The following is a 15641-nucleotide window of genomic DNA, read 5'->3' on the forward strand; positions in this document are numbered from 1 at the left end:
CTCTTTCATCAAGGATTGTTTCTTTCAGACAATATTTCACCATTGTCTTGTATGTTAAAAAGGAAACAAAAATACACAAAAAAAAGCCAAACAAAAATATTTGTACAAGACAATAAATACAGTATTTGCCCAGGTTTCAAGTTATTTTAAGCTTTTCAGTTAAATACAATATGAATTAAACCTTGAATTCCTAAATTTATTAGGTGAATACCCAACACAGTCATTTCCCTTGTGTTCCTATAACCCTTCAAATTTGTCTAAATGGTTAGAAAAATAAAACTCAATAGCATGCAAACCAAGAAATTGACTGAACGTCACACTGCATCAAAAGCTTCTCTCTTTCTGTGTACTTTTCTATTGCCAGTAAATAAAAGTAGTAAAATAAAATAATAACCATTTTCTTGCAATTTGCATGAACACTGCATCCCACAGATATGCTTTCTATGTAATTCAAGGAATATTTACAAGAAATCCTGTAAAGAAAATTGCCCAGTACCACAAATTATCAGATTGGGGTGGGGGAAAAATGTTTCATTTGACTGTCTTCAAAGGTTACGAAAAAAACCCATTTCTTGTGTTGTACTGAGTAACACACATTTCATTGTATGTTACATGTGGCAAAAACTCAAGACCACCACTAAACCCCTGGGCCAAGAGAAAAAAGATCACCGGTCACATTTTTTTGCTGTAGTTACTGTCATATGTATTAAAACTTAATGTATAAAGATGTAAATACACCAACTACCTATTTTGCTAATGGAGTCACTCTTTAACATGATTTTCATTTTTAATTTTACCTTCTTATTGCGATATTCAAATTGCAGCAGATTAAAATGTAAGAGTTAAAGCAGATTAAAAAAGTAAGGGTTCTCATAGATTTGAGCTTTATAGCTCAAAGCTATAAAACTCAAAACTATGTAGAACCCTTATTTTTTTAACAAGCAAGTAAAAATGTTGCATACATAAAGGTGAAGCTAAATACTTGGGCTAGTGATTTTGTATTTTCTCCACAAACTTTATGTTTAGATCACTCAAGAGAACTCTGTGTGGAATGACTGTTGCCAGAAAAATTACTTGGTGAGATGCCTCCTCTATTTTCCTTGCCCCCACCATGCAAATTTTTTTCCTGCTCCTCACCACTTTTCCTTCATGCCCATTTTATGTTCTTAAAAAAAATCCCACATTTTTAACATCAGGATCTTCCAACCATTTCCACAAATTCTCCCATCAGACAAAAGTTCTCTCATGCTTGTTCAATCACTTCTGCACAGCAAGGGAAAAAGAACCATACTAAATTTCCCTTTGCAAAATAAATGGGTTTACAAAACAGCTATTGAAAGAGGAATATACAAAATCTCCACAGAGCTCTTGCATGATTGTGTGTGCTTAATATTGTAATAGGATAAAGGTTAAGCATAATATTGTTTGACCCCTTCAACTACTGACATTCATGCCATGTTATTGTTAGTGTTGCATGTTAAGCAAGCAAATTTTCAATGAACTTGTGTTGGCTTTACCACAGACACAGATGTTAGGCGGACTCCTTCGATCATAAGGTTCTCATTATTAACTGAAACCAAGTTGAATATTTGACTGAAGGAAAGGACCATATCATTGTTTTCAGATTTTGCTCTATGACTTAACTGAACTACATCTGCCAGCTTTGGAAATACCAAGTACTTCTTGGCGCCAGTACTGGCGCCTTGCTCTATGACTACCATCTTAAGTGCTTCAGCTTGAGGAAGTCTAGTAACCATCAAAACAGTTTAATAAAAACTTAAAACTGTGATTAAGAGTTACTCACTAGATGACAGAGTGCCCTGAAATTTGTTCTATTTATGAATAATTTCACAAAATAAGCAAATAATAGTAAACTGAATGCATGGCTGTAAATACATAGCTTAGAAAATTCACAAGATGTTTTGTGATTTATGAAGTCTGTTATACTTGAAACCACATTGATTTAATAGATAGGCTGGCACTTCACAGGATAATTCAATCTGCTTCAAATCTATTTAAAGCCTTCGGGAAACATAAGGGATGCTCTGAATATAAACACAATTCCACTTTTCACCTTTTTGCACTACTGTCTCAGGATAAAACTGAAAAGTATCACACTCATATGGAAGATCTCCATTTATAAAAAATGCTGTTGAAGATGAAATAACTCCACAATTTGTGCTAACCCAAATATAGGAACTATTTTACACAGCAAATCAATTAAATGTTATCATTCACTTTTCTGAATATGTCCTGAGGCTATCTGAATTAAAATAAACAACACATCACACTTTCTTCCTCAGAAACAGCAAAAGCAAAGTGTCTGTGTTTTATTAAACTTAGATAATTAATACAAAAAATATAGATGGCTATTCTGCAAACAAACAGGTGTGTTTTTTCTCAATACAGGACAAGGGAATATGTTAGTAGGAAGGGGAAAATAAATGACTGAACAGAAAAATAGTGTAAAAAGTCCCAAAGGATAAAAATCAGCATTTTCAGACTATTAATGATGCAATCTCAGCTCAAACTAATCATGCTTATTTCACTTACCATGCTGAATGTCCCTCATGTCTAAATGAAGACTAGACATTAATATTCCAACAGCTTGAGATCTTTTGTTACTTAATAACTTGACAACCTGCCAAAAGAAACCCAATGATTAGTATTAATCTGTAGGAAAACTTACAGGATAGTTCACATTACTAACAAAAAATCTAGAAATAGTACCTTGTGGTCTATTAAAAAATAATTAAATTACTCATTTTTAGATTTAAAGTTTTCTTCTGCTGCATAAATCCATTGATAGTGTTAGAAACTATGTCACCTAGTCGAATATAAATATTAAGAAAGTGACTATAGAAGCTCCTCTAGACTTCTTCCTTCATTAGGATGCACACATTAAACTTCACACTGATGTTACAAAGTGTATGAAACAGGCTGTCATATAAAAAGAAATTCCAACTGTGTCCATCTTAGAGTTGCTTTGGTTTCCAAAACCACACAATGATTTCCATCTTTGATGTAAGCTAAAACTGTGAGAATTTGTATTTTATTTGAATGTTTGACGTAGTAGGCACCAATATGATTTTTATTTTAAAAGCAAAATAACCACGTACACATTGGGATTTTCTTTGATCACTTTTAAGGAATATAAAAGGTTCCAAAACTTATTTTGTTTATAAAATAAACAGAAAAATTAAAATCAAGCCATCAAAACATCTTGCTTTGTGGGGTTAAAATTAGGCACCAAAATACACATTCCTACATATTAGCTTTTCAAGCATAAAAACAACAAATAATTAACAGGCTGTCTTATACAGGGCTCTAAGCTGTTTGAATTCAACTTACTGTGAGTTTTGTATCATGGGCATGAGAAGCAAGGACTGCAAGGAAAAGACCCTTATCTCTAAATCAGTGTGATTCTAGATGAAGCATTTTTTAGTGCAAAAATTCAGTAGAAGGAAGAGGTTAATATTTAATCTACTGTGGTTGTTAAGTTTTACACTGCACTAAATACACTTAAGAAAACCTTTGTGAATCACTTGGAGGAAAGAAGAAAAGCCAGATGACTGACCTGTAAGTTCAAGTTCTTTTTATACCACAGTCAGGAAGCACATATATATTTTTTCAAGTTGCATAATTCCTAACTGAGCACCAAGGTGCTGTATCATCTACAGCCCCACTGGCAAAATTATTTATAAATTAACTAGCAGAAATCAGATTGCAGAAAGTAGAATTAAGTCAGCCAGAGTAAAGAATGTCATGATCTAATTCACATCTTACAAAAAAACATAAAAGTATCCACAAGATGTTTGCCCTGTGGCCAACTTTGACTCACTTAAGTTCTCAGACACAGGATTGTAATTTTGACGTTTGAGCGGTAGCTGTAGAGAAGTAAAAGCCTGACCTAGAATTCTACCACTGGTATTGCTTAGGAAAGTAAACTTGAGAAACTCAGAGCGCTTGCAGTATAGGTTTTCTGAGGATTGGGTTGGCTGGCCAATTGTTTTATTAATTTATTTTTTTTTCCCTTAAACCTTCATAACCATTGATTATGAAGGTATTTCATCCTCCTTTCCTCACAGAATCCTAACTATTTACAATGAAATGCAAATACAGCATTCTGCTCATGAACTGAAAAAACATTAACTTTAGAAACCAAGTATGTCTTCAATATCATTCACAAGGTTAAAGAGCAAAATTCATAGCTTATCTGGAGTAAGGTGCACATTTCTTGTCATTCATATTCTGCAAAAATGAAATACAAGTTGAACTGAGGCAAGCTACTGCTGGCCAGAAGTAAAATAAAACAAGAGAAGAAAACAGAGTAAAATAGCTTTGTTGAGGTTGTCTTCCTCAAAACAATGTTAGAACTGCATTCAGGCTTGAATGCACCTAGGACTAGGGGAAGGGTCCACAACTTAACCTCTGCAAAGGAAGTAGAATTACACTGTTTTCTCTTGGAGGCCTAAAGAGTAAGGATGAGCTGCAGACTGTTTTTGGGAAAATCTGAGTTGTAATGGTGTCAGCACCCATATCTGTTTCTACCACCCATCAGCAATCTAAAATTTAGCTACTCAGATTATGTCTACAAATACAGCAAGGGGACAAACACTAGAGAAAAAAGAATCAAATAAATTATGTTTTTATGGTGCAGACTAGAACACGATTTCTTAGGGACCATGATTCTCATCAATGCTACAGGAGCAGATTTAGTGGCCTAGAAAATGCCTTCAAGTCTTGTGCTCTAAAAGGAATTTGGCCTATAAGTTATCAGGAAAAAGAAGCTGCTTTTTTGTGAACTTATGCACAGGGAAATAAGTGTTTATTGAATGTCACATTTTGCCAGTGATCAGAAGGTAAAAAAACATAAGTACTGTGCGTGTGAAGAACAGGTTGGCTGCCAAAATTCTGAACCACAACACTGAAAGAGTACTCAAGAGTATGACTGTCAGGTAAATGGGTGCAAACCAGCAACCAATAAAGGATTTTTTTATAGCAACTACCAGTTTTGTCTGGCTTTACTTAAAATGTAGGGTTTATGTCAACTTGTATACTAGTCTCTATTACGCATTTCATTCCCATTTCAGTCAATTGTATGAATGCTACCATTTCCTCCAATAGAATGGCTGTAACAATACAACACTAATTCAGAAAATATGAATATTAGCATAAATGCCTAAACAATTCCCACATTTAAAAATAAAACAAAATAAATCAGCTGCATAGTCTGGACCTACAGGCTACAGATGAGTGACGCCACTTAAAGGCAGAACAACAAAAGTTTGATAAATCCAATCTCTACAAGATCTAAAGCCTAAGACACAATACACAGCTCTTTTTATGTTGCATTTTGGAACTCTGCTTTAAAGAAATTTAAAAAAAATAAATAAATAAAAAGGAAGCTAAAGATATTATCTGCAGCCTGAAATCTAGAACAAGCTTTCTAATTGTTGAGTGGTCCTCATTGCTAAGCAGTAAACAAACTACATGCCAAATTTGTTCCTGATTGTTAAACACAAGCAAAACCAGACAAAGCTATTTAGTGAAAGGTAATACAACACACATGTTTGATGAGAACCCTGAAGAAAAAATGTGAAGATTCCCTTTCTCCAGAATAATATTTACTTAATGCATGGAATTTTGCAATTATTCTTGCTCTCTGGTTCTGATTTTAACTGCCAGCTTAGAGCAAAACTATCCCAAGACTCTCACTGGTTAAGAGATACTACTGTACATTATAAAATATCACATATAGGAAACTCCAGTGTACAAAAGCCTGTAGCTTGTAATAATTACAGAGAGGATGCAGAAACCCCACAATTCCAAACAAGATGTTGAGACAGGATCAGGGCAGTAAACGTTCTCGCTAGGCATTGGGACAACAGATCTTTTCTACAGATTCGAGAGTACTCCAAATGCAAAACTGGCAATCACAGAACTGGACTCATATCTTTTCCATGCATACCCCTGCCTTCTTACAGATACAACACAATAATATTACGCTCTTATGAGTGGGTGGGGACTTGTGTGTCTGGTTTGGGTTTTTTTTTTTTAAAAAGTAAATCCAGAAGTAACTTCTGGTTAGTAATGACAGTGTGAGAGCAGAAAAAGTGACTACTTCAAGTACTGAGGTAATTTTGGTACTATAGATCATCAAGTATTTCTACTAATTACTTACAGATAGAAAGCCAAACTCCCCAAATAAACACCTAATCCTGGCTGTCTAACTGCACACCATGTGCTGATGGTATATTATGATTCAGCTGTGCTCAACTTTTACCACAGAACATCAACCATGAACTATAATTTTGAGCATGTCTCTGGCTCCTACCCTAAATCAAACCTTGAACTGGTTACTTTGCCTATTGAAGATTCTCATAATCTGTAAGGAGGTACTTAATGTTTCCAATTTTTTTTTCATATGCTTTTAAATGCAATATATTGACATGTTATGCAAATTAGTGCAGCAGAGCAGCCATGTCTGCCAGTTTGTGGATGCCATAACTTTATGCTTGAGGGCAAAGATTAAACACAATATTTACTTTTATTTTATCTATTACCCTACTGTGCTTTCATAAATAAAGCTTTTAACGATACAGGTGAGAAACAGTTCATGACTTTGTATAGTGTTTTATGATAAAGTATTATTGTTAGAAATGAATAACAGAACTATTGATGTAGAAGTAAACTTTCACTAAGGTATTGCTGCCCCAGTTAATACTCCTTGCTTGTGACATTAGATGGAAAAATACTTAAGACTGCTTAGACACAGGCATACAGTAGTAAGTTAGGTAAGCATTGTGTTCCTCAACAGGAGGCTGAACAATAGCAAAATATCCCTTTAACAGAAAATAACATTATTCTAACTTTAAGGACTAGAGTAAGGGATGGGGATAAATAGCAAAATTTAAATTCTTTAGTTTAAAAATAGATCACAAATATTTTGTTTTTCCATACTTAAAGCTCCCCTTTGAGTGTTTAGCTCATTGTTATGTATCACAATTACAATTACTCCTTTTTTCATCAGCTAAAGCACCAGGGGTCTTAAAGTTTCATTTCTATTTTTTTAGATCTTATCTTTGTAACTCTCAAATGTCTCTGTGGGGTAGTAATGAAAATGCTTGTTAACATGTTGCAATACAAACTTAAAAAAAAATAAAAATGCAAAGAGTTTCCTTAGAAACTCTGTATAAAATGTAGTTTTCATGCATGATCTGCGATGCATTCAGTAGGCATATTTTTTTTTCAGGTGATCAGCCCAACTGCTATAAATAATTTTGTCACTGTGTACACTTCCTGTGTACACAGAAAATAGCACACACTTTCTGCAAACTCTTGCAAAACATATCGCATGCCCAAATACATTTGAAATTAGAAGTGTTAATTATGTTTTAAAAGTTCACACAAATCAGGGAGACAGACATGGAAGAATGAAGAGGCCTTAGGAAAGGGTAAAAAATGCAAAAAACCCCATCCTAACACAAAAAACTCCCAAAGAAAAGTGAGAACCCACTATGATATATAGTAGAAGGTATCAACAACAACCAAACAAAAAACTCCGTGCTTTAAAAGTTCTAGTGTTTCTCACTTTTAAAACGGAGGACATATGTTACAGTCAGAAGTATGACATTATTCACTGTACCTACTCCAAATAAATACAACAACTTTTTTTGCTCTTGCTTTTGTTCTATTGAATTCAGGAGTAAGTAAAAAAAAAATTATAGTCAGAGGGAAAAATCTGCAAAATCAATACTTCTCTACAGAGAAAAAAAATAGTTAAGTTTAAAACCTTGATTTTCACACTGCAGTTAAAAATCTGCTTAACTTCTGAGTTGCTTAGGATCTGACAGTAATACAGGCAATTACATTCAAGCTTAAGTGGGACTGATTTTTTTACCAAATCATCATGACTACTGCACTAAAATGTAATTTCTAGGTGAAACACATTCATTCCTTATGCACATCTAATTCTGAAGCAATTTCATTTTTCTTGGTCAGATTTTAAAATGGCTTATTGCCTTCTTAGCAAAATCAATGTATGTTTTCTTCCTTTCTTCTTCCTGAGATGTCATCCAATCCTACAATGTCCACTGCCCTAAGCCCTTGCACTAAGTCAGAAGTATCATGGAGAGATGAAGAAGAAAGTATTTGAAAGGTGTACAACTACTGGCTATGGAAATTAAGATCTCCAACCTCCCTGGAAAGACTGTGGTTAATAAAGAATATCAACCTGTGAAGCCTGAACAAGTAGTGGTATTTGATATATAGAAGCAGTCAGGTAAAACTGTTTGCAACAAAGAGAACTTTGTAGATACAATTACAAAACAAATACTATAACAACAAAATATGCAATAAGATATACAAATGAGAGTGAAAGGAAAACCAGAGCACATTCATACAGCATCTCATAAATTCTTCTTGCAAGCAAATCCAGTGATATCTTAGTTAGTATCATAAATAATGTAATGATATTGTTATTTGTTTGTATAAATAAAAATTATGTATCAGTCAAGTCCTCTAAAATTCCTGTCTGTGGGGGAAGAACACCAACTGTATCTCTAGACAATACATAAAATTGCAGCAAATGGTTGTGGCATCAACACATGTAATAGATCAGGAAGTGTGGATACAGAAAGCTCCTCCAGACAGGACCTCCATTGTTAGCAGAGGGAATAAACCCTTCTTTTCACAAAATTATTTTTCCCTTTATGTCATTCCTTGTTAATGAATAAACATGAATAACCTTTTATCTGTTAACTCAATATAGCATGTACCTTTTTTACCAAATATTTTATGTCACATTTTATTTCTAGGAGTATTTATTAACACAGCTTCTTTATGTTCAACTTAAAAAAATAAAAAATGCTGAAAAAATTAACTGAAGAGTTTTATTGATACATCTTGTTTGTATCTACGGTTTCTGAAACAAAACAAAATTTTAGTAACCTATTATTTATTTTCTGGGACTGAAGGGAGAGATTAAAATCTTAATGTCAACAGATCAGTAGTGGTCTTTCCATGCGAGAATACCTTTGACATTATTTCATTTACATGATAGATTACAAACACATGGTCTTCTTGTCAAAAGCTCATTGCAGTTACATGTATATTATTTTCCAAAAATAGAGTTAGAGGATCATCAGTAAAGCTTTTAAAAGTTAGGAAAGGAATCTATGCAAGTCAGCTCCCTTCTGTATGCTTGTAATACTGACAGTGGTATCAAGATTTTCTGATTATGTAATATTTTTCCACTGAACCCATTCAATGCACACCGGCCAATACTCAACTTGTAAGTACATTTTTAATATTGCATTCACTGTCATTCTTGCATATTTAGTCTTAATCATTAGACTGTGCTTTTTCTTCCTGCTTCACAAATCACATGTTCTTAATGCTAAAAAAACTGACAAAAACATTTTTTACCTGGGTAACCACTTAATTTCCTAAGTAATCACTATTAACTGTGCTCATTCAACACAGTCCACACTAGCTATGGGAAGGGCCCTATGAAAAATGCTATCCAGCCATGTAACCAGAACTAGCATTTTAACTACACAGCGTAGCTGAACAAGACACTTCAAGAGAGTCTTCACCCCTTGCTTGGGTCATACCATCATAGGTTTGATGAAACAGCTGTTTGCTGAAAGCAACATCCAGGTCAAGAACACCCTAGGCTCACAAGTTTGAGAGAAATTACTTTAGACAGAATAAGAGATGACACAGAATCAGACCATTATAATATGCTCTATATTTCCACCTGTCAGATCTCCACACTTCTTCACTCCCTCCCCAGTTACTCATCTTAATCTTCCTTTGCCTCTTTTCTCTTGACCCTTGTTTTTCAACATGCCAGCACAAGGTTAGGAAAAGAATCTTCAGAATTACACCTTGAGCAAAAGGAACTGAGGTATATCCTGTAGAGTGGCAAAATATAAGAAACCCTTTATGAAAGTAACAAGATATGTGTCTGATAAAGTTTTTCCATATTTCAAATCTATGAAACTATGCAGACATGAACAAAACCAGACTTTTTTTCCTTTCTTAAAATTGGCAAAATGAAAGAGGCACCCAATGAGGGGGTGGGGGAGAGAAGCCAACCCAACAAAACTTGCAGCATGAAGAGCTAAATTTTGGCAAAGCTATAACAGGGACGTATAATGAAAGCCAGACCACTTTAATAGGTAGCAATGGCAGCCCCACCTATAATATAGCCCATAAAGGACTTTCTTTGAAGATTTAGTAGGCATTCTCATGGAGTGAGCCTGCACACATTTACAGCAGCTGAGAATTTGACATATACATATTAACAGAGCAAAATAGATCACAGCTTTTGTCATAGCACCAAATGAGAGACAGTAAGAATAAAATCAGCTGCATTCACAAATAAATATTAACACTTAATTTTCTCCTCTTTATTTAAAGTTCTGGAATGGATTTTAATGTGGCCTTCATTCAGTGCTAGACGTAGTATCGATTTTTTTTAAGCATTATTAATTTATATTGTATAAAATTATTTGCAGATGATCATGCCAAGGAAAAAAAACACAATTAAAACCAATACTCAAGTGGGGTGAAATTAATCTAATTATTAACTTGAAAAACAAAAACAAAAACATTTTTAAAAGGCTCACAACTTAGAAATACACAAATGAAAAAATTCATATACTGTATGGAAAATAGCATAAATAGCTCTGTGCACAGAAGATCAGTGTACTCCAAAATAATCTGTCACCCATTAAAACTTCCCAAAACTATCAAATCTTTCCTCAGATTAGCTAGAATTCCACCCCCGCCATGTGGTCTCCTCCATAAATATATTTTTTTCAGCTTACAATAAAAACACTTTTATTCAAATAAAATGTTTCCATAGAGTATCAAATATTTTATGCATTTGGAAGTCATCTGGGCATTTTTTCATTACTACTATTCCCCTTGTAGCTAGTATTATACACCCAGTGCATCTAAGCACTACAACCGCTCAGCACACTCGCACATCGAGGCAAAGAGGAAAAGCAATTGCCAGACTAGAACATTTCTCGAAAGCAGCAGAGAGAGCTTTGTGGGTCCTGGTTCTGTTCTGTACAATTCTCCTTCGTAGCTCACCAGGTGACAGAACACATCTGCTTTCCATAACATGACCCTGTAAAAATCACTTCAGAAACACCATTTGTAAGATCTTTACAATGCCCGTAACTATCATAGAAGCCATGTAAGTCAGTAACCACTTAAACAGCACTTGGTTCTTCCTATAAAAACATAGTTGTGGAATTACAGCCATGATTTCCCCAAATAACTGCTTCTTCTGCTAAACATGGATGGACCTCATTACCCAAGTGCTTACTGCAGTATAAATGAAGAGAATTTAAAAAATGAAGGCCTGCATTCCACAGTGTTGAGAGGGCATACATAGAAGATATTTGTGAAGCTGTTCTGCTTCATTTGTCTCATGTCAACACAATGAAAAGCTCAAACTGTATTTGCATACATGAACATTTAACTTTGACATCTGCAATAAATGATAGCTTTAATTGTAATTCTAATGAAAGCCTATGATCATCTGTTTGGTTGACCTTTTTCAACAAATCAGACTCTCTCCATTAGACAATTTCAATATGTTTGTTTGATCACCAGAGGAAAAGAAACACACAGGGGATTGTCTTCTGTCAATTTAGGTGGCCCACAGAAATGTTTGTTCTAGATGATGGCACCTACTTAGATTGCCTTAAATTTCTGTGTGGAATTTTCTCTCATAAAAAACTTGTTCTTTTCAAAGAAGTTAAGAACAACCAATAATTTTCATTTACTTTTATTTATATTTTATGGATTTATTGACAACATATATACATTGTTGGCACTGCAAGAAAAATAAATGCTTATAGTATTGAAATCCACATCTAATATATATTCATAATCACTGTCTTTACCCCACTGCTTACATCACAGAATTAAGTAATTATCATTTTTACTCTGTTTAGAGATTTGGATCACCCAATCTCATGAAATGCAGATGAACCAAAGGTTCATAGGCAAAGCACTAGGCATACATTTACACCCCTTTTTTAAGTAAAGAGCTGTCATACTAATTTAGTTAAGAATAACTATTAACTGGGGTTTTTTTCTGGGAGGAAAGAAAAGAAAACATGCTGCTCTTTGGAGATTTATTGCAGGACAGCAAGGTAGAGCACCACCCTGTTACCTTTCTTCCCATCCCAGTTGGTACAACCTAGTATAGCACCCAGGTACATGATGCACAGCTACACGGGTGTAGACGCACTATCCTTCCCATTGGTCCAGATGAAGATTTTATCTAAGACCTTGGGATAATAATCCTAACTTAATTACTAGTTCTATTGTCTGCAGCAGGTTGCCACCACAGCAAAGAGTGCCTGCATGTTTATATTGCTGACCATAGTGTGTCTGTGGGGGCAAGATCTCCAGAACTGCTAGGTGCATGGAGATTTTGGTCCCACTGAACATCCACTGTGGAAAAATAATCTTGTATAGCATTTACTTGTATGTTAAAAGATGGATAGAGCAGTCTAGTCTTGAATTGAGTACGGGAATGTAAGGACGAGATAGAACAAGAACTGTAACTGCTGTTTAGGATTCTACATAAGAACATTCTCCTTTATAGCCTAAAAGTTTGACTGCCAATTTATTATACCACCACAATTAGATTTTCATGCAAATACCAAGATTATAGCTCCCTGTTACTCCAGGGTTTAAACGTCTATATTTAAAATATGATTCCAACTTTTATTTTATTGTAAACCATTCCAGTTCAAGAAATCAGTTTGATTAATGTTGGATTTTCCCAACTATGCTTGTCATTTATGTACACATAAACTTCATATTCACTACATATACAAACAGAATACAAACTTAGAACTATTATGATTGGTATAACATTAGGACTTAGATTCCTAAACATTATTTTTCTCTGAAGTTATGGTAATTCATATACAACTCATTGTTTAATTTATAAAATTAATCAGAATAATTTATATACTACTCACTGCACGTGTGCAGTCAATTAAAAACATTATATATGCACCTAATTCTTTTAGGTTTATTATTGTTAATTTTTAAGTGGATAAAGCAAAGATTTTTTTCAAGAAAATACATACCCGAGAAGTAATTTATAAGAAAAGAAATCTTAAGTCTTTAACACTTACAGCTTTGAAACCTATCCTATATTCTTTACTTTTCTTTTATGTCTATGTAGTGTATATAAATATGGTAACAATTTCACACCAAGCAAAATTCATCTCAGCTGCATGCAAAAATCTGTCCTTACATAAAGACCAGCCTAAAAAAGATCTGAAATTAAATAAGTACTCACTTGTTTAGTCTTTGTTTTTGTAATGGTGTCCGAAATGGGTTTCTTCCTCTCTTTAACAGCTGTTTTAGAAAACAGTTCTTCAAACTCATGATAATCTATGGAAGGCTCTTCAATTTTTTCCCACACAAGTGAAGCACTAGAATCTCTAAAGTTAAGCAAAAGACCTATGTAGGGCAACGTCAAACTAAATAAGAGCATAAACGGAGGAATGAAGAAAAAAAAATAAAAACAGCAGCAATTTATAAGTTGTTGCCTAAGTTCTACTAGCAGAATTTTTATAAGATATACTGTTGATTCTCTATATACTTATTTCCTTCTTTGTTCACAAAATAATGATCAGGTTCATCTACATTCACCTGTTTTACACACATAGGAATATGAATAGGCTGTATATAAGCTATCAAACATACAAAGATGGACACAAAGAGAAGTAGAAGTAGACAGTTATCTGCAGACCACCTGTGTGACTGTGGCAAAAACTTGAAAAGAAAGAAGAAATTAATCATTAAATAAAAGCAGAAGGGTTTTACAGTCAGTATACAAAGAAAAGATTAATAAGGAAAATTCTTTCCATAACCAAGAATGACATTTTACAAACAAACAAAAAGCATCAACAATGAAGAAGTATTTCAAAGTCATATCAAAGTAAAGACTACAAGAATAGCTTTATGCTGCCATGCAAATAAAATGCAGTTCGAATCTGCCTGTTGAGTGTACAAGGTAGGGAGAAAAAAAAATAAAAATTCTAGGTCACTGGAGAAAGGAAAGAAGAGGATAAAATGCATTCAGCATATGTTCTTCTAGAGGGAAGAGACTACCAAAACTTGCAAGGTGCTCCAGAGAGACCAATGCTATCTTGAAAGTCAAGAGGAAGCACAAATATGACATTTTGAAGAAACATCTCACAGAACCCTTAGTTGCACACAGTCATCCCTGGATCTCTGATCAACGCATGGTTTGTAACCCCAAAGGACAGATGAAAACACTAACCTCAAACAGCTTTCATATGCAAATAATGTTACTCTGAGATTGTGAGTTTTAAATAAAATGGGCACTCCATTTACATATCTAACTAGAAAAAAAAAATCCTGTTTGCACTGAGGTTCTCCCAAAGACCTGCCTAGTAGTAAATACAGACTTTTGCTGACAACACCCGAAACTACCAGGACAGCCATAAAGTAAAAACACCACTCTCTTCACAACTCTATGACTTACCTTTTACTGTGGAGCTGAATTCTTGTCCAGTAAAGAGGCTTCATTGGCCGAGAAGGCTCTATCACATGTTTCCTGCTTCCTTTCTCCTGGTGCATCCCCATTGCAAATAAACCAGATGGTAATGGAGGAGGAAGAAACCCACAGACCTGTGGGACTGCTGGGTAGGTGCTGCCCTGGGCTGGCACTGGAAGGGGTGGTGCTTCTCCAGGCAAAGGTGGTGGGGCTGGAGGTGGCATCCCCAACCCAGGCAAAGGGGGAGGTGGTGGAGGGACACCAGCACCAGGCAGAGGTGGTGGAGGAGGAACACCTGCACCAGGCAGAGGTGGTGGTGGAGGTGGGACACCTGCACCAGGCAGAGGTGGTGGTGGAGGTGGGACACCTGCACCAGGCAGAGGTGGTGGCGGAGGTGGAGGAGGGACACCTGCACCAGGCAGAGGTGGTGGCGGAGGTGGAGGAGGGACACCTGCACCAGGCAGAGGTGGTGGCAGAGGTGGAGGAGGGACACCTGCACCAGGCAGAGGAGGAGGAGGGGGTGGGATGCCTGTACCAGGAAGAGGTGGTGGTGGAGGAGGAGGGGGTGGGATGCCCCCTCCAGGCAGAGGTGGAGGAGGTGGTGGCAGACCTGCTCCAGGCAGCTGTGGTGCTGAGGGTGGGGGTGGCATTCCCAGGCTAGGAAGAGGAGGAGGTGGGGGAGAGACACCAGCCCCAGGTAAAGGTGGTGGTGGAGGGGCAGGTGGGATTCCCCAACTGGACAGAGGGGGTGGGACTCCTGCTCCTGGCAAAGGTATTGGAAGAGGTGGTGGTTGGACTCCAGCACTTGGGAGAGGAGGGGCTAGAGGCAGCGCCAGCATCTCCCCATTTGGCAAAGGTGGAGGCGGAGGGGGTGGTGGCACACCAGGCAACGAGTGGTCCAGGTGTGGCACCACTGAGCCAGCAGGAGGAAATTCTGAGCTCGGCAGGGGTGGTGGGGGTGGGACTCCTGGCATGGACATAGGAGTGGCAAGGGAAGGGCCATGTGCTCCAGACAACGGAGTAGCCAGTTCTGTGGCTGGGTGTAATGTGGGAATGCTACATGTGG

At 36.1% G+C, this 15641-nt stretch overlaps 1 protein-coding gene across 1 annotated transcript in view; it reads right to left on the reverse strand.

Moving 5' to 3' along the window:
* FMN2 (formin 2) overlaps nt 1-15641 on the reverse strand; it is a 149194-nt gene that overhangs the window by 83579 nt on the left and 49974 nt on the right. Inside the window, exons 6-8 of the mRNA XM_009997594.1 lie at nt 14564-15611; nt 13349-13493; nt 2554-2641 (exon numbers count right to left, since the gene is read on the reverse strand). Of these exons, the coding sequence (XP_009995896.1) occupies nt 2554-2641; nt 13349-13493; nt 14564-15611 (1281 nt within the window). The remainder of the gene's footprint in view (nt 1-2553; nt 2642-13348; nt 13494-14563; nt 15612-15641) is intronic.

Source organism: Chaetura pelagica, unplaced genomic scaffold (assembly GCF_000747805.2).
Source record: "Chaetura pelagica isolate M959 unplaced genomic scaffold, ChaPel_1.0 scaffold235, whole genome shotgun sequence".
NCBI classification, from domain to species: Eukaryota; Metazoa; Chordata; class Aves; order Apodiformes; family Apodidae; genus Chaetura; species Chaetura pelagica.